Raw genomic sequence first — 20,538 nt, 5'->3', positions numbered from 1 at the left:
CTTGTAATCAGCACCTTTGAGAATGTAGGTAACAGCATTTTGAACAAAAAATGGAAGCTGAGAATGTTAGAAAATGGATGTTGGAATTAAATCATCCTTCTGATAGGAACAGCACCTCATATGGCAGGCAACTTTTTTTTCTAATATCATTTTATTGATTTAGAAAAAAAACTAAATTGTGGCCTTGTAGCCAAGAATGTCTTTAAAAATCATTTATTGCTCTAATCAGCCTAGCAGAGCCTTTCTGTCATGCTGATAAGGAAATTAAACTTTTCTCATACTGTGTTTACTTGCCTCTTATGCACAGATGTTTTGTTTTTCTTTCAGGGAACTAATTCAGAAGTTGAAATCTTTCATCAGCTTCTATACTGCTTTGCCTGGCTACATCTGCAGCCATAGCCCTGTGGCTGAAAACGACACCCTTTGCTGGAATGGACAAGAACTCGTGGAGAGGTGATCTTTTTTGAAAGTTAAATGTGGCAGTATTTGTAGAATAGCCATCATATGTTCATCTGAAGGTTAATTATGTCTTCTTTCTGCCTCCATTAATTTTACAAGAAAAGTTTTAGAAAAAAACATACAGATGGGGACCTATGATGTTCCAGATGTTATCTATAACTAATAGCTCTCATAGAATTTACAAACTTTCGAGTATGAGAACTATGTATTCAAGGACATTTTACAAAGTGTAAAGCGAAAACAACTCTTGTTTTCCTTTGGTTTCTTCCATCTTCTCATTATGCAGGCCCTTATTTATTTGATTTGAAAAAATCACATTCACTCTAATAGCTATCATTTATTGATAGTTAACTATGTATTAAGCACTATGCTAAGTGCTTTGTATTTGTTAACTTTTTTTATCTTTACAACAATCCTATGAAATGAGTACCATTATTTCCCCCCATTTTCCAGGTGAAGATGTAGGAAAGAAGAAAGGGGAGGGAAAGAAATAATATATACTCATTTATTCAACAAGTATTTACTGAGCACCTTCTAAGTACCAAGGCATGTTCAAATGAACAAAACAGAAAATTCCCTGTCCTCATAGAGTTTTTAATTCTTGTTGGCTAATGGTATTCCTAACCTCCATTGCTTTGCATGTGTGAGGTATAGCTTGCAATTAAGAAATTAAATCAAAAGGGTAGAATGCTTAGGAAACCATGTGGAGTTGGTGAGCATGCTTTAAAAAATATTTGTACAAGTAGTAGCATGTTGTAGAGGAAAATACAGAAGAGACCTGAAATCGAGTTCTGAATCTTTCACTAATTAGTTGCTCAACCTAGGACAAGTGACTTAATCTCTCTAGGCTTTGATTTCCCCATCTAAAAACTGAGACTGCTGGATTAGAGCTGCTCCAGCTCTTACAGTCTGTGTGTATTTTTTTCCTAACTTATTCATGCATTCATACCTTCAACATTTATGTTTTGAGATATTACGTGGTAGGCAGCAAGCTGGGTGCTGGGGATGCAAGGTTGAAAAAGGCGAGGTATCTGCTTTGAGAAGCTTACATTCTAGTGGGATCTTATACCAGGGCATAGGATGCTGAATGGAATTTAATCGATTTATTTATTTATTATTATTTCTTTTTACATTCTAAGATGTTGTTGCAGAGCATTTGGTGGGGAGGGGAGGAGAAGGGGGAGGGGAGAGGGTGGGAGGATGAGGAGGGGGGTGTGGTCAAGGCCCATGGCACCCCCCTCATTCTAGCAGAGGAGCCCAGGGGGCTTCCAGCAGCGGCTCAGTCATGGCTGGGCTGGATATGGACATCAGGGGGATGTAGCTGAGGCCCTTGGCCCTCCAACCCCAACTCAGGAGCCTAGGGTGCTTCTGGCAGTGGCCTGGTGGTTGTTGCTGGGCTGGATATGGATGTCAGGGGGCATGGCTGAGGCCCTCAGTACCCCTACCTTGGCTCAGGAGCTGTGGGCACTTCCAACAGTGGCTCAGTGGTTGTTGCTGGGCTGGATATAGATGTTGGAGGGGTGAATGGAATTGTTTAGTAATGTAATATAATGAGGAGAGGAAGGCTTTGGAGCCAGATGAACTTGGGTTTGCATCTCAGTTTTGCTTACTGTGTGTGGCCTTGAGTGAGTCACTTAACCTAGAAAGTCTCAGTGTTCTCTTTTGTAAGGGAAAGGCTGTTGTAACTATTAGGTGAGGTCATAAATGTAAATAAAGACCCTAGCAGTCTGGCATATACCAGAAGCTCAATTCATGTTACTATACTTCTCTCTTTTTTCTCCCTTCCCCCTCCTCTTCCTGACACAAACAAAACACATGCCTGAAAACAGCATGTTTCTCATCTAAGCTGTTTTACTGACATGGGACAATGAGAACGAGGTTACATGCTACCCTGGATAAGACTCTGAACTTGCCTGGAGATAGACTTCCCTTTAGCAAATGTGAATCAGGCTGGAGGGATTAATGGCCCCATGCCACCCACTCCACTCTGCAGAAATACTGTGTGTTTGTCATCCTAAAAGCTCGTCAGGTACTAAGTTGAATCATGAAAATGTACTTAAATGTTATGACATTTTTTTTTAATTATCAGAGAAAAGCAATTGGTATTTGGCTTTATAGAAAGCTGATGCTTTAAAACAGGTATAAACAATATAATATTTAAAAAAGAAAGCACCCACAGGTCAGATATGTGGTACTTGAATAAACTTGATGAGAAACCATCCCAGTGATTTGTCCTCTGTTATGTTAATATAGTGAAAAATGAACAACTCCTGAATACTTATGTGTTTTAAGCAGCATATCTTCTAACTATGGTCTCTTATTAAAAAGGAAATTTTAATTTACAATATATTTGTTTAGTAATGTATTAATTCATTTATTTATTACTCATGTAACAAATATTTGAGCACCTACTATGTATCAGACACTAATATTGGTTTCTTCATTTTTGTGATTGTTTAAAGCAAACGTTGTGACCCAGTTGGATATATCTTCTATTGCTTAAGGAAAAAAATAAGATGATCCAGTTTTAGTTAATTCAAAATAATTTCTTTTGAGGCCTATGTGTTTTGAATCAGTGGAAATTTTTATTGAATTTTACTCATATTAATTATTTCATGCCCACTATACTTCATGAAGGATGTTGCCCTGGAACCAAGAAAGTTCTTTTCTATGAAATGGTGGAATCCAAAGCCTTCTAAATTTGAATGAGTCCAAAAGTTAACCAAATGCACTTTTGTACCATTGAAAGGACCCTGTTAACTGAAAATTTTTGTTTAATATGCTAGCTTTAAATACCTTAGGGTATTGAGCAAAATAATATAATAAATATTGTAGTATGGAGAAAAGCTATCACTCCAAACTCCTATTTATACTTCTGAAAGATCTATTTCTTCAAAACAAGTTTTAATTTTGATATATACTATCCAGGAAAGGAAGGAACAAACAAACGAAGGGGGGGGGAGGAAAGAAGGACGGTAGGAAGGAATGAAGGAAGGAAGGAAGTGACTCCTTCTTGGTTAGTAACCTCAGGTTATAATTAACCTGTACTTATATTACCGACCTAATGCAGTGATGAGAGTAGGGAATAGTGTCAAACTAGATTTTTAAAAAATTGCTCAGGAATATACATTTAATAATATGAAGCTCTTTAGCCCGAAGACATGTGTGCCCTCTATTTGTACCATTTATAAAGATTAGCTTTGCACTCATGTCTCATCTATACTTAAAATCTCTTTCCAGAGCTTTTCATTAAATTTCTCATTTAATTTAGTTTTAAGTAACAGTTGCCACTTCATACTGTCAAATGGGTTGTAACTTTGTTATCTTTGTAGGTCCTGTTTGTGTTCCTTTGAAAATGTTTCACTTTTAGCCCAGAAAAATAATGAAAATCAAGGGCCCTGACAGGGAGCAGGACTTGTCAGTGGAGATTCTTGATCAAAAAGAAAATATTGATGCTGAAGAAAATATCGAGCATATTTTTAAGCAGTGTATCTTCTAACTACGGTCAGCAGGGTTATCACAGCTGTTTATTCCCTCCTTTTATGGATGTACAGATCACTCACCTTTTAAAGAGTTAACTCATTGTCTCTCTAAATAAGTCATATTTCACATCCTTTCCATTTTTATTTCTTATGAACATAATCAATTGAAATATGAATGAAGAGAGTATTTTCACAGATCTAGTCCTTCTCACCTCCCCATCACCTCCCCATCTTGGCTTGAGATAGATATTGGCTTGGCTTCCAGGATTTAGCTTAGAAATCTTCGAATTAGTAAGCTTGGCTCATTTGAGGTACCCTCTTTCGTGTGAGCCACCCATGTATTGTACAGGCAAAGATTTCCTGCAATTGCCAAAGTCAGAAAATGTTCCGGCTTTTGCCTTTGTGGAACTATAGAGAATTTCCATTAGAGAGTCGTGGGATCAAGAGAAAAATAAAGGAACCCGTGGAAGGAAGTTAACACTGGGCTTAACAATTGGCAAATGTAGGCTTTGCCTGCATTGGCACTGACACTGGGATGAAGAGTGAACATGTTAGTAAATACATTCTCAAACACCTTTTTAGAACTGGAAGCCAAATGTCTGGATAATTGATGGACATTTTATTTTTCTTTCTTTTCTTTCTTTCTTTCTTTCTTTCTTTCTTTCTTTTTTTTTTTTTGGATAGCTTGATACTATGTAAGCCCAGTTTTATTGTTTAATCAAGTTTACCTTTAAATTAGTGTAACAGAGAAACTATTTAAGCCTATACATGTTAAAAAAAAAAAAAAAAAAAAAACTCCTAGTTTGAGAGGAAAAAATGCTGCACTTAGTATATGCCAGGCCCTGTGGGGCATACAGTGATAAGTAGAATCCAGCACCTTTGTCTACTGAGGAGTTTACAACCTAGTGAGAAAGATGAGGAAAGAAAATCAACCAGTTCTCTTCCCCAGCAGTCCAGGGAGAGTTCCCCTTAAAGGCATCACAGCAGTGGTTCCATTCATTTGTATTGAGAGAGAGAGAAAGAGAGAGAGAGAGAGAGAGAGAGTGTGTGTGTGTGTGTGTGTTTTATTGAGGTAAAATTTGCATAACATAAAATTACCCATTTTAAGGTGTACAATTTAGTGGCACTTAGTATATTCACAGTGTTGCACAACCACCACCTCTATCTAGTTCCAAGACATTTTTATCACTCTAAAAGAAAACCTCGTGCCCATTAGTGGTCCTTTCCATTCCCATCTTTCCCCAGCCCCCGGCAGCCAACAATCTACTTTCTGTCTCTATGGATTTACCCATTCTAGATGTTTCATATAAATGGATTCACTCACTTAGCATAATGTTTTTGAGGTTCATCGATGTTATAGCATGTATCAGCATTTCATTCCTCCGTATAGCCAAATAGTATTTTATTGTACGTATATAGCACATTTTGTTTATCCATTCATCAGTTTTCCATCCATTTTGATATGAACCCTGAGCAACTACTTCTCTGCTGGGCCTCTTCCTCTGCCTCTGGATTCAGCTCATCTCACCCTTAACCTTCAGGACAGGATGGCCAGACCTTCAGGCCTCCCATCCCCATCATCCTCGACCTCCACCTAAATGCTAGCCTCTCTGTCATCTGGCCTTATCTCTATAACCCTGTGTAATTATTCTCCCCTGAGTCTTTCCTTCTCAGCCCTGTGTGTGTAGCCAGCTGGCCTCTCCTACAATTAGCACACCTCCCATGGGGGTTTATACTTCCCTAGAGACTTTGAGGCTTATCATCTCTGCACAGACAACTACTTGTGCTTTACTTTGTTGCACGGTACCTTACTTCCCTTTGTGATTCAGCCCGAGCTGCTCTTGCTGCTCCTTTGTTGTGTCGCTGCGCTGGATGGGCCTGGCTCCACATATCAGCACCAGGACATTGCTGTTATTTTCTGGCTTGACAGTTCTACCTAGCCACTTCTGTCCATTATGAATCCATATCCATCATGTATTTTCTCATGATGACTCTGCGACTCTCACATTGGGAGACCCAGCATTGCAGAATAAACTCCCTGAGATCTGCAGGAGGCAAATTTCAGTGAAGGTGCCTCCTCTCCATCCTACACAATCTTACCTCCCATTCCACCTGAGAAATTATATACACACACACTTGTTGTGAATTCTCCTTCTTCTTTCCACTGACCAGACAAGCCTTCTAATGTTTATAATGTCTCTCCAGGATTTCTCTGATTAATTGAAAGGCAGAAGTGAAAATATGTTTGTTTGTTTTTTTTTCTCTCTTTTTTTTCTTGTCTCAAAACCTTCTGGGTGTTCAGAAAAGTGGGGTAAGGGGATTATTTTTTCTCTTTTCTGCTGACTTGGAGGGATAGACTGTGGCATATCAGGAAGTCGGAGTGAACGAGAGAGCCCTTAACACCTGATTCTGGAAATGTGTCAAATGATTAAAAAAAAAATGAGATGAACAAAATAATTTCCTTTTCCCTTTTGATCTAGGAAAGGCAAAGGAGTATAGTTGATTCTGTTTTTATAATGCAATTATTTTAAGAACACTATGTTTTGAAGACTTCACAGGGGAGGATTTCTAGCAAGGAAAGACCTTTAGAATCTTCAATCTGGTGGAAAAGGAATTAAGTGGAGAAAAGACCAATATGCCAGAGTGCATACATACTCAGACATACTCGTATGTATAAACCTGCACATCTCATTCCTGTCGCGTCAGAACAGGCCAGTGGTATAAAGCAGTTGCTATGCATAGCTCCCATGCTCTCATGCTAAAATACATTGCTTATTATTTGTTGTTTGGGGTTTTATTTTAGATTTATAGGGTGGCTTTTCTCCAAAGGGTTCAAAGCAGTGTACATACAGTTTTAAATATGGGATAGCCAATGAAAGCAGCAATAGGGAAGCAAATATTTGTATATAGGATAAAATACAGAGCCAAGATTAAGAGGGCACAGGATAAAATAAACAATGAATAATGGAAATAATATTCTATGGCGTTGAGTCTGATCCTAAAGTCATCTGATTCACAACTTACCTAGGCACGAGTCCGACTGAAGTCATGCTGTAGCCAAAACTCAGTAGCTCTTTCCAATAGCCAGTCGTGATGCTTTGAGAATTAGAAACTGACGTACAGTCTTCAACCTCCCAGCTCTTTCTCCTCCTGGCTAGTTATTCCTTTGTCCCCTATTCTACAGGAAACTCTGCTTATGAAAGGCTAGTAGGAGGAAGAGAGGAACAGATAAGGCTTCAGTATTTATTTTATCACTATCTGTCTCCACAGTTCTCGGTCTCCCTCTGATATTTTTAGATTTCATTTCCACTTTAGTTTTCCTGGAAGCAGAAACATGATACTTCATTCTTTCTAATTTGGGGAACTGCTATGTTAGCCTGAGTGTATGCCCTAGAACGAAAGTACTGAAGTATAATGCTGCTTGCTAGTATGGCAGTTTACATATTCTACCTTACCTTAGGTGAGTCAAGAGTGTTCATGGAAAGACTTTGAAGGCGAAATGGGTTATGTAGAAAATGACTTAATTTGGTATAGCATGAAATATTTATGGCAGCTAAGGATTTTTTAAAATCCTGATAAGGCAAGACAGATCAGTTTGGGGAGTACCCTTATGTAATAATCCCTCTAAGAGCTTAGATTGGCCTATTTTTCATCGTAGATTCATCCTAAAAGTAGTCTTTAGTGACAGCTATTTATCAGGATGTACTCTATGGCAGTACAGTGACATTTATCCCTTAAGATTATGGTGTCACATACAGTAGCTTTACCTTCAGAACTGAGTGAGAAAAACACAGCTTATCCTGTTGACTGATGGCTTAATGAAGTGTGCCACATTCGGGATGGGCCATACTTGGTTGACTGTCATGTCTTAAGTAGCAGGAGTAGACATTTTCATGGCTCAGTGTTGTTATGTCTACAGACCACCTGTTGAAGCCTGGAGGCTTATTACTTTAAACAGATTGTCTCCTATTAATACACAATGTCAGCCCCTCCTGGGTTCAACTGGATCATTTTGATATATGAAGAGCATTTGGGGGCCTCCAAAGCAGGTTACAGCATATTCAAACCCTCAATAAATGAATAATACTTCCTAATTTCCTCTTTGAAATGTGATTGTGGTGGTTGGGTGAGGCCTGGCTTCTCTTACCATCACTGTTCCATGCACCAGAGCTCTTCTCTTTTTGCCTGGAAGAATTACAAGACGGTACCATGAAGGGAGCCTCGTGCCAGTGGCACTACTCTTAGGCCCCCTCTGGCTGTTGTAGTTGTTGCCGTTGTGATTGTTAGGTTGTGGGGGTGGTTTTCTCCTCTACAGGCCACAGGAAATGGCTGGCTCCAGTTCTCCCCGCAGTGTACAAGATTTGGTGGCTTCTTTGAAAAAAATTGAGCTCTCCTGGTTTTTCGCCCTTTCCTCCTATGCTTAAGTAAGTGCAGAATAATGTTTGAGTTTCTCTGGTGATATTTACTGATAGAAATAGAGCCAAATAGTTGGGAGTTAACAAAAAGCACATAGAGGCAAATTTCAAAGTGACATGGCAACCATAAGGCAGCGTAGTAAAGTGTTTAAGTGTACAACTTTGGAGTCAGCAAACCTGGGTTTGAATTCCCGCTCCATTACACATTAGCTCTTTCTCTTCTCTGAGCGCCAGTTTCCCCATCTGTAAAATGGAGTTAATAATTTCTCCCTTAACAGATTGTTGAGAGGATTCAGAGAGATTATGAAATGCAGAATATAGTGCCTGGAACACAAAAAATGGCAGATATTATTGCTATTATTGCTGTTATTCAAGAAGCCTATAAAAACAGCCCTTGCAGATCTTTACTGGAAGATAGATGGAGCTCGTATTGATTTTAGCTCCCTTCTTAACTCTGCAGGAACAGCCTCACCTACCCCCACTCATTTTTATCTTAATCTCCTTCCCTTCTGCAAAAACACCAAAATCCCTGTCCTTGGTCCTGGCTGGTGCAAATGATGAATATTTGGGTCCATTGGGGATCAAATGAGAGCTATTTGCGTCTAACGGTATGCACCAGACTGGCCTTCAATATCTTGTTTCATAGCAAAGACTCTTAAAACCATTCCTCCTGGGACTACTTTATAGGTATTAACCCAGGTAAGCTTCCTAAATTACATTAGAAACCAGGATAAATCTACTTGCAGATCAAATCTAGTTGCTCAATTCTCTGAAGACCTTTTTATCACCCCTGGGTTAATCTTTGTGGAAAAGGAGAGAGATCATTAAAATCAGTCACGATTTCCCAGTTTCTGAAGCCAGTGAATTTTACTCTTTTATGTGAGTTTGGCTTTAATTCTTGGGTTTGTCTTCTTTATAATGTGGTTTCATTTCCCTGTGAAGGAAAATTTATTTCAATTTGTAGCTCCAGTGTTACGGGAGCTTCCTTCTTTTTGCTCGCTCATATGTTAGTGATCCACATGGTGAGATGGATCTTAAAAACCATCCAAATGAAGCTTTCCTTGGTTTGAGCCACTCATTGGTACATTTTGTCATCCTTCTCCTTGCTTCTGGGCACAGCTTTGGGGCCCAGAGCTGGGATGCGTCTCTGTTCAACAGGTGCCAGAGTAAGGTGTTCCCACCCCAGGTAGGGGTACAGCAGTTTGGAGTTGGAAGGACATGTAGGGGGTTGTGCTATGCAAGAATTCATGCTAAAAAGCTAATTTCCAAACACTATTAGGGAGGACTAAGACAAGGACCATCCTAGAAGGGTCTGGAAAAAGAGCTGTTGGGCTGACTTACCCCTACTTATCCTTAACTCAATTTCATTTCTTCTGAGGACCCCGAATCTCCCTGTCCCATCCGTAGTCTGGGTTAAAATTCCCTGGTACCTAGGCTTTCTTCTGGCATGTTCCCAGTTACCCTGAACTGAGAGCTTTTACATGTCTGTCTCTAGTCTTCCATTTGCTCCTAAAAGACAAGTACTGCGCCTTTTATCTATATATCCTCATTGCTTAGTTGTGCCTGGCATAGAGTAGACTCTAGATACATGTTTACTGGATTCAATGGATGAGCCAACAAACATACTTGTAGGTAACAGACCTGAGGACTAGACTGAGCTTCCCCATGGTAATACTGTGTGCCTTTGAGCAGGTTACTTAAACTCTCTGTGTTTTGTTCTCTCCTCTTGTGAAATGGTGAAATTAATCCCTCCCCTACCTGCCTCAAAGGATTGTTGTGAGCCTCCAGTAAGAAAATATTTGTGAAATATCTTTGAAAATTATAAAGCACCCTCCATCTACTAGATGTAGAAGAGTAGATCAGATGTGGGGGGAAGTTCTACCCTTAATAAATGGAAATGTACACTGGGTAAATGATATAGCATTACTGGTCTCTTTACAAACACGGACCCTTTAGCGCCTGCTTAAATCTCTTTCTCTATGCATCTCTCTAGAAATATTATTTTAATTTTTTTTCCTTAAGCAAATCCACCTATCTCCACAAATTCTATTTTTAAACAAGTCAGCCCATGGTGCTGAATAAACTAGTTGGCCCTGGATAAGGAAATACATTGAGAGATTGATAGTATCAGTTTAAATTAATGAAAAGTCTGAGTGACAGATTATTTTAAAATAAATGCAGTTTTATTACTTTCAGACACATATAATAACAGTGCTGGGAATTGAACTTGGAGAAAGACAACATGTATCAGAGAATCGAAACAAACAAATAGAAATCGCTGATAATGAGGTTGCTGTGTGACTGTCCTTCTAAAGACCATCATCCTCAAATTGGCTAACATTCCCCTGGTGAAACCTATTTATTTAAGAAACTCTTTTTTTCCCCTTTATAGACATGAATAAAGTCCCATTAAAAATCCCTGTACCTAGCTCCTGGATAACCCAGGTTTTCCAAACCCCATTGTATAGCATCTAGCAGCAGTGCTTTGCTCTCTGGTTAAAACAAATAATAATCTCGAATAGCAAACACCCTCTGGCCCCTACAGTGATCAACTTGTTCCAATTTGCCTGGGACTTTGCAGTTTTAGCACAGAAAGTCCCAAGTCTCAGGAAACTGTTCGGTCCCAGGCAAACCAGGACATTTGGTCAGCTACTGGCAGCTGTGACTCTAGCAGAAAAGATACAGTTGTATGGGGTTTACACTGGAGGGGTGGAGGAAACCTGGGGAAAGTGCAGCTCACCCATTCTGTTAGTTTATCTGCCTTCTCTTTGAACTTCTCTTACCTTTTCCTCCCTGAAGCATTCTGATCACTGCTGTCTTCCCTTTGTTCTCCAAGTCCTAAGGCTGCAGTGAAACTTCAGAAAGCAGGACTGAAACAGCAGAGATGGTTAATGATAATAGCTAACGGTTCTATGGTGCTGCCTGTCAAATGCCTGGCTTCACTCCTTCAGGGTTCAGAGCCCTCCTACCTTCCTCCTATTCTTGACAGAAATCCTGATCTAAGCTTGCTTTTCTCTTTAGTCCAGCAGGCCTGGAATGAGTGTTCTGCCCAGCTGCTAAATCTTGGTCCCTCCCTGGTTCGGGCCCACGAGAGTAGCTGTACCTTTCCTGCCTCTCTTACCATGCTTCATGCTTCTCTGCTCCTGTGTCCTCTCAAGGCTGTAGGGTGGCATTCCTGGGAGAACGAGCTCTTCCCCTTAGAGCTACTCCAGCCCCTTGTTAGGGAATGACCTTCAACTTGCCTCCAAGGCTAGCCCTCTGTTCAATCTCCTCTACACACATGGCTCTTTTAATAAAGCCATTGACCGTGCATTCCCTGTGACTCTTTGGAGCCCATGCAAAAAGAGACCCCTTTAGCCCTAGGCTGAGAGCCCAGCCTGGGCCCTAGCTCTACCATGAACTTATGTGACCTTGGCCAAGTCACTGCCCTTCAGCCATTTCTTTTACTTATAAAGTGAAGGAATTTGACAAAATTCTTTCTAAATGTCTTTCCATCTCTAACAAGCTATGAAATCCTATGACAAGGATATTTGGGGAGGAGGAAGCCTGAAAGGGGAAGAAATGCCCTTAATGACTTTGAGCTTCCAGCTCTTTCCCTGATGGCTTCCCTAATAGACTAAAGTGAAAGTGATTCAACAGGAGTCCCAGGGTATAATCACTCTCGTGAGAACAGCAGTGAGCTCTTCATTTTATTCTTCCAGGTGTCATCGAGGCTACAGGGGACAAGATAGGTTAGCTGTTGGAGATGTTGTCAGAGTTGTTCTCAGTTTCTGATATTGAAAAATTTGGGGTAAGACTCACATAATTAAAGCTTAAAGAAAATGTCTCCCCCATAGCACCACATAGCTCCAATGGGACTTCTGAGCAAAAGAAATGGAATTCAATGTCTACTGCTCCAAATAATATTTGACACAACTGCCCAGAATGAAAATGAGAAGCCCTCTAACTACAGAGGTGTATCAGTGACGGGAGAGACACATCTAGAGAAGTGCCAAGGGCTGAAGGGCAGGTAAGAGCAGAGGAATACAAAGTGGCTGAGGAAACCAGAGGGAGAAAGACAATTTTCACTCTATCCAAGACATTCTGGGCTAGAGAGGAGAGCTTGGGTAATTTTTGACCCAGTTGTCCTTGTGTGCATTGCTGTGAGCTTTTATTAAGTATTTATGTAGCAGTTTATATTTTACCAAGTGCTTTACAATCACTTTTATTTGGCTTAGCGAAGTTTTCCTGGAATCCCATCTACTTTATGATCAGGAGAGCCATTTCTTGTTTGCTTAGCACTCCCATGCGTGCGGCCTCACACAATAGGCCCCTTGTTCCAGCAGGAGAGCAGGTGCAAAGAGTCGAGTAGCTGAGGGCACCTGCAGCTACCTGGGCACTTGGAGCGGGGTGGAGTTTATACTTCAGTTCACCAGTTTTTCTTAGTTTTATTTTATTGCTTGCAGCCAGAGGGTGGCAGTGCCAGCTTGGGCCTGCTGAGGGCAGAGCTGGTCTGATGTTCAGACACTGGCGGTGGCAGGTTCATTCCCTGTGCTCATGTGTCTGCCCATGCCCACCATTGCCGCGCCCCTCCACCAAGCAGACTTGTTAAGTGTGTTTCCTTCTGCAGCTTCAAGGCTCTGACTATAGCCCTTGGTTCTGGGGCTCTGGAAATGATTTTAAGAGAAGACAACAGAAGTAGCATTTCTGCTTTCTGCAGACAAAACCTTTCAGTGTTCTTGGACAAGTCTTACACTGAGTTACTTTCTTCTTGCTAGTCCCTTGTCCTTGCTGTCAACCACACCAGCCCTCGGGCCCAGACTCTGGATGTCGTGATGTAGGGCGATGTGTCTGGAGACGGGTCATGAAGTAATAGTAGAGCTGCACGTTCTCAATCACAGGTTTTCAGTGGGAACCCAACAGGGTCACTAGTTGAATGTTTTACTTTCTGAAGACCAGATTTGCCAGAGCTAAAACTAGAATCTGGCCCATAAAGTACAAACTGGAATTAGTGGGCCAGAACATTGGAAACTTCAGGACCGCCAACTACTAGTGTTCTATGGCTGAGCACAGGGCTGTGTAGATCTTAATAGGTAGGCAGTGAATAGAGAGCACTTGCTCTCTGCTGGCTCTGGTAGTAGTGGAAGACAGCATATCCTTTCTCTGACCCAAGAAAGTCTTACAACCTACAAACCTCACCACTGGATTTGAAATCCTCTCAAGGTTGTTGCCTTGACTTATGGAAATGTTACAGGTATTTCAGAAGATTTGTTTTCACAACAGTAAAATCTCATTCATTCAGAGACTGAAGTGAGCCAAGTTTATACTGAGAAAAGAGTTTGTAATGCAAATTGATATTGCTAGCAGGTGTGTATCTTAGGTGAGCTCTGTGTGGAAGCCCAGTGATTGGTCCATGGGGATGGGACTGAGGCTAGAAAGAGTGGAGCCTGGGTTGTGGGACCTCACTGAGCTGTCTGGTAGCCTGAACAGGATATGTCCCACCACCTGAAATCATGACATTCAATGGGGCATAAGAAAGAAACTCTCCCTTTCTTTAGGTAGATATTGGTTTCAAAAGTGGTGAGATCTGGAGGGTGGGACACAAGGGCAGGTTTACTTGGCAGGGCCTAAACTGAAAGTCCAGTGTAAGGCACAGCCTCCATCAATGGCTGCAAACTTGGGGGAAAAGTTCCAGGGGGAACAGGCTGACAATAGCTAGGTAGAGTAGGTTAGAGTCTCTGCTCTATAAGCTGAGCTTTGAGTGAGGTCTCCCATCTCAGGTCAGTTCATTAGACATTTACTGACTTCCTACTATATGCTAGGCACTGGATAAGGCAGTGGGCCCAGAGATGAATACAAACAATGAAACCAGGGCAGAGATCATGTTATACAGCCCATGACAACATCACTGGCAAGAAGAAGTTTTGCCTGAGCACCTGGGGCTCACTCTAAAGACATGAAATTCTGGCTTTGAGGAGCAAGACTAATTCCAGAGCCCAGGGCCTGACAGGTGATCAGCTAGGCTAACACCTTCCTGCCTTTCCCTCTATTGGCACAGGATCTGGGGAAGCCCAGTCCTGCAGGGTGAAGGTTTTAAGGCCTGCAAATGACTCTGTGGCTAAGATGAGAGAAGCTGACAGCAAAACAGTGGCAGGAATGTTTCACTTTCTTTCAAAATATTGCAGCAGTACCTGTTAGTATGAAAACAGTCTGTCCTTTGCCCGTGGTCTGTGGCAGTTCACGTGATCTGTGGCAGTTCAAGTTCAGAATGTCCAGAGTGAATATGAACTGCATGGGCAGAAGGGAGTGGAACAGGCTTCTGACACCCAAAGTTGGCCACTTGGGAAACTTGGCAGGCTGCCCTGGGCCACAGGTGAATGCTCTGTTCTTCTGTGGACTAAAATTAATTGTGAACTGTTTGAAGTCCTGTCTGATAAGTTCCCCTCAGATGTGCTGTCCCCTGGAAGCTTTGTGAGGGCATCTCTGCCAAAGAGTCCTGTAGGGAAAGTGAAGGTAAATGGTCAGGCTCCCTCAGGAGGCTTAGAATCTTGCCGAGCATCTGATGTAAATGATAACCACACACGTGTGCCCAGGTGTTCCTTGGCTATTGTCTGTGGATGTGCGTGGGCACCCAGGTGTTCCTGGGTTGTCTGACTCACACCCAGGTGTTCCTGGGTTATCAGACATAAGTATAAAGGACACGACTCTGATCCGCACTGCCCCTCTCCCCTAGGATGCCCCGGGTGGGGTGGGGGTGGGGGGTGGGGGGTGGGGAGGCTACGGGGAGGCTGCTACTGCTGCTGGAGGCTGTTGCTACAAGCTGTTGCTACAAGCTGTTGCTGCCAGGGGCCCCGGGAGGCCACCGCCACTGCTGCTGCTGTTGAGGAAGCTGAGGACTGAGCTTGCATTGGAATGAACCTGTCAACTCTGCCAATGGCTCCCAGGATCTTTCCCAATTATCTAGCTCATGAGCTGTATGTAAGGGGTCTGGTGATTCAGCCTGGCATATGAGGGGTCTGTGACCCAGTCTGTACAATGGGTTTGAAGGGTGTGAGCCCTAGCCCGACAGGTCCCTTTCAGCTAGGCCTAGATGCTCAGTGCCAGGCACCCATGTGTCATTGCTCAATTGTCATGCCAAAGAAAGCTCCAGTGCTTTTTTTCTTCGCCCAGTTTCCCTGACCCTAAACTATTCCCACCCCTGCCTCAACCCATACTTTACCTAGGACCATACTGAAGACAACTGAGACTCTTCGGTTTCTTAAGTTTTCTCAGTGTGGGGATGAGGGGATTTGAGGATTCCCCTAACCGTTGCAAGGTTTATTTATCCTCTCTCAGGAAATTCTTTTCAAATAATATTTATTAAACACCTACAGCATGTCAGGCACTGTGTTCGGTGCTTTCACATAATAATAATAACAGCCCTCATGAAGAACTTTCTATGTGCCAGGCACTATTCTAAGCATGTTGCCTGTGTTATCTCAATTTACTAACATTCATTATATCAAATAATCCTCAAAACAGTGCAGCTGGCACTATTCCCATTTTACAGATGGGGAAACTGAAGCTCAGCCAGGTTTAATTATTTGTCAAAAGTCCTACAGTAGGTGGTGGAACCAGCCTCTGAACCTCTGTCTCTGACTCCAAGGTCTGTCCTCTTTCCAGCGCATGACTCAGCCTTTCTAAAATGTCTTGTGTACTCGCTGCTTCAGGAAACTGGGTACACCAAACTGAATTTTGCCTCTTAAAAATGATTATTGATCATTATTTTGAACATCAGTTACTTTCATACAATGCCTTCATGTATTGCTGAGGCATGTGACAGTTCCCTGCCCCCTTGTTCTTGGCTGTTCCCTTTGGGGGAAGTTACAGCTCCATTCATGTCCCACTAGCACTGATGCCAATATGACTTGAATGGCTATGGCTTGGCCCCTCTGGGCCCCAGTTTGCGCATCTGTAAGAGGAGTTCATTGGACTGAATGATTGTGGAGGTCTTTTCTAACTCTGATATTTTTGTGAGTTAAAAATCTAACAGAAAAAAAAACTAACTTAACAGGTGAAGATTGTTTCCTACTGGTTTAACTCCAGTGGGTTAAGAACGTCTGGTCATAGTTCTCTGGGCTAGAAGGACTTGGTCAATGAGTTTGGGGTGACTGGATGATAAATCCCACCCCCCCAACGTTCCTTGCTCTGTTACTGTCCCCTCCCATTATTGAGCTTTGAATTGCACTGTTTTATTTCTCCATCTGGGTAAGAGTGCTCCCCTCATTTGTATGTTCCCCTCAAGGACAGCCATCAGAGAGCTGTTGGCCAGTCCTGCCTGCCCTGGCCTAGGATTTTGACTGACCTGATTGGTTCTCACCAGCATGGCCACACATTGGGTTCCACCTATCCTGCGATTCTCACAAGAATCATTTTTGCTATTCTGATTTACTTTTCTCTCTCCTGACCTCCAGGCTCCTCTGCAGTTTGCTTCTTTAGACAACATCCAGGTGATTCCATCTCGGGTATTTTCTCTCTACCTTCCCCTTTCTGCTGGAGGACTGCTCCCCACAGCTATAGATTCTTCTCCCTGTGGCGGGTAATAGCAACTTCTCATTCTTTCCTCACCATCTGGAAAATATTCTTTGCTTCTCTTGGTTTAAGTGACTTCTTGATTATATTCCAAGACCAGTCTTTTAGTCCCTCCTCACAGTGAGGCTAAAAACAGACTCTAATGCAGTCATTCCCTTATATAGCTAATGTCCACTAAATGAGATATAAATGGGTTTATACCCCCCTGGTTTTTTCCCTAGCTTTTACTTCCTTTCTACTGAAATTTATTTGCAGTTTTTGAAAGGCTGTTGTTTGAGAACACAGGTACTTCTTGGAATATGGTGGATATATCTATTTCTAGCACTCTCCCAGCTAAAATTTCCTCCGAAGTGGTACTGCTATGCTGAAAATTATGGAAAATATTTTTCTTTAAATATGTGCATAAATAAATAAGAAGCAAACTGTTGCTGTCTTTATTAAGCACATTTACAAATCTCAGCTATTTTCACTTTTGCTGTATTTTCCTGTGCATTTATGTTAAATTAAGACTGCATCTCGGATAGATAGAAAATTTTCTTAGGCCTCTTCATAAGATGGTTTTTCTACCCTATGTTCTAGTTTGTTTTTAAAGCTATTTGTGCTCTTTAAATGATCCTGTTTTTCCACAGTTATTATTGCGGCCAGAGAGCTTTCCCAAGAAACAGTCTGATAAAGCACTGCTTGGATTAGGGAGCACATGCAATACTGCTGTCTTCCCATAAGATGGCGCTCTGAGAATGTGACATCTGTAACTTATTTGTAGTCAGGTCTAACCGGGCGGCAAATTAAACTTTTGAAAAATCAAATATTTTTTAGTGGGGAGCTTGTTCTCCTGAGATTTGCTCTCAAACACTTGCCACCATTCTAATGCCTAGGGGAAGAAGCAAAGTGAATGTTCTAGCCACTTCCCTGTCCTAAATCATTACTAGCCATGTTTAAAACAAGGCGCATTTGTGGGACCTTTTAGAGAACAGGATTTCTTCTAAATGTGGGGCTTGTGATAGGAACGGTTAAAACAGTTTCACTCGGGGTCTCAGTTTCTTCCTCTGCACAGTGAGTGGACGGGACCAGATGATGCCTAAGGGCACTTCCATTTCGAATGTTCTGCATTTGAATTTGTTGATTTCCTTCCACCACACCCTTGCTGCCTCAGCCAGCACAGAAACGTGAAGAAAAGATCGCCCATTTTACGCTTGTTTGACTCTATTCCTCTCCTACAAGTGCTCTCTTTGCTTCAACTGTCCCAAGACAAGCATGCCCAGATGTCCTGTTTTAATTAGGTTCCTTTTCTCTTTATGGCTTTTGCACAGGTTTTCCCCCCTCCCTCCCCACCCCTCAATCCCTAACCAATTTGCCTGAATAGAAGCATGTCCGCCTTTGCACTTCACAAATAGGGCTTTCTTAGTATTATGGCAGTCGTTTTGGGGCTAAACAGATACTGATCTGGCTGGGGGAAGAACACAGTACCTGTAATGCTTAGTGGTGACACTTCTGACATGTATAACATGTCCAGTTAAGAACACATTAGATTTTGGAGGTAGGGACTAATCTTTATTTTTCCTTCCCCACTGGCCAGGATTCGTTTCCAGAAGTATGTCAAAGCTTCAGAAACGAAGCAATGTTCTGGAGAGGACAATTAATTTAATTAAAGATGAGTATTACTAAGTTGATAACCCATCCTTAAAATTCCCCATGGCTAACAGTGTCCCTATTCCTGACACCCTCTGGGCAGTCTGTGGATGAGAATTGTGGCTACGGTGGCTCATCCTCTTTCAAGGCCTGTCATGAACTGTGTGCACCCAATGACACAGAGGGAGCTTGTGGAAATGAAATGTCGAATGAATGAATTAACTGGAAGCTGCAGAGACACCCCCACTGATTCCCTCTGGGTTTGAAGCTCAGGCATGAACGTTACATGCAGGTCCCCAGGGGCACATCACATATGTCGTTTTGCTCTAGCCAAGGTGACAAAGGCAGGGAGGCATTAAGTACAACATTACCCTGCATCCGTTTTCCTCTTGTCCTTAGAGATTTGAAATCTTCAAATCGCCTTTGGTGTTTGTCTAGTGGCCTGGTGGTAGTGGTGGCGGTGGATTATTTAGTTCTCTAACTTCAACAACCTACCTCCCAAGAACACAAATATTTCACTGAATAGCTGTACTGTCCGATCTCTGCTTGAGAGAAGAAACTCCACACACAAGTTTCTCTCTACCCAAGGGCCTTTAAAGGGTTAGCCCAGGAATCTGCTGAGTAGGTCAAGAGAGCTGTTGCTGCAGGCACTGTTGGGAGCCTTATAGACCATTACAAGTAGCTGCATTGTCTTACACATTGGAGCGATGGATGGAGCGGGATGATGAGGGGATATCAGATATTTAGCTGGCATCCACTATCTTCTAAGGAGGCAGTATCAACATAGTGGTTAAGAACAGGCAGCTGGAGATACTCTCAAGGTTCAGACCCCAGCTCTGCTATAGACTGCTGTGTGACCTTAGGCATGTGACTTCACTTCTCTGTGCCTCAGTTTCCTCATCTACAAAAAAGGGCCAATGATACGGTTATGAGGAGGTGTAAGTGAGATAATGCATGTTTTCTTTTTCTTCAGTGCTTGGAAGCACTCAATAACTGCTAGCTAGTGTAAGTACCGTGGGGTGATTCAAAACAGAACTGATCGAGCCTCTGCCCTCAAAGAGCTCACAGACTACATGGGCTGGCCAATGGAATGTACATAAGAGGAGCACTAGCGACCCAGGACAGTGCCTCCAGTACATTCAGACGCAAGGGCAGTGAGGTCGTGATGACCCAGGATGGTTCGCAGATGCTCTCACTTCCCATCAGGAGAGGACTTTACACGTCTATAGGGAAGGGGAGTGAGAACTTGAGTAACTTTTTTGCTTCTGTTTAGAGAGAGAGTGCTACTAATAATGTACTTTCATTCACATCCTCACTGATAAGAGTGTCCTTTTGAAGTAGGCGGGATCTAGTTACCCAGAGTAGAAACCATATGGGCTGTTTAACCTGACAAAGTCAAGTTGTGATCTGATGATAACTATCTGAGGTTTGAAGGAACTCTAGGGTGATATTTGAATATTGGCCCAAATATGTGTTCTGTCATGAGAAAAGCACCTTATGCTGGGAGACTGGCAATGGCCAATATAATTCTTACTACCAAGAAGGATTTCCCAGAGGCCTTAACATATGCCTATGAGTTGGCTCCATGTTTTATTTTTCTTTTGTTTTGTTTTCTCTTTTGCCTTTAAAAAATTAACTGCCTGAGGATCTAATGTATAGCACAGTGACTATAGTTAACAATAGTGTATTGTATACTTGAGTTTCAGTAAGAGGGTAGATCTTAAATTTTCTCACCACACATACCAAAAAAACCAGATAACTATGTGAGGTGATGGATTAGTTAATTAGCTGGTTTGTGGTAATCATTTTACAACATATACATGTATTAAAATGTCACATTGTACATTGATGATTTTTGTCTATACCTCAAGAAAGATAGAAAAAATTTTTAAATTCCATATAAAATTTCACTCATTAAAAATTAAATTACTACAAAGGTTAAAAATGTTCATGGTAAAAAATGTAAAAGATATGGAAGGCTATAAAAGAAAAAAAGTAAGGCT

The 20,538-nt window shown here is 41.8% G+C and overlaps 1 protein-coding gene across 3 annotated transcripts in view; it reads left to right on the top strand.

Moving 5' to 3' along the window:
* GPC3 (glypican 3) overlaps positions 1–20,538 on the top strand; it is a 423,767-nt gene that overhangs the window by 300,196 nt on the left and 103,033 nt on the right. For all 3 annotated transcript variants that reach the window (XM_063083954.1, XM_063083953.1, XM_063083952.1), the window contains one exon: positions 328–453. In XM_063083954.1, coding sequence (XP_062940024.1) covers positions 328–453 — 126 coding nt within the window. The remainder of the gene's footprint in view (positions 1–327; positions 454–20,538) is intronic.

This window comes from Cynocephalus volans, chromosome X (genome assembly GCF_027409185.1).
Source record: "Cynocephalus volans isolate mCynVol1 chromosome X, mCynVol1.pri, whole genome shotgun sequence".
Classification (NCBI taxonomy): Eukaryota; Metazoa; Chordata; class Mammalia; order Dermoptera; family Cynocephalidae; genus Cynocephalus; species Cynocephalus volans.
This window is presented reverse-complemented; position numbering and strand designations above follow the sequence as displayed.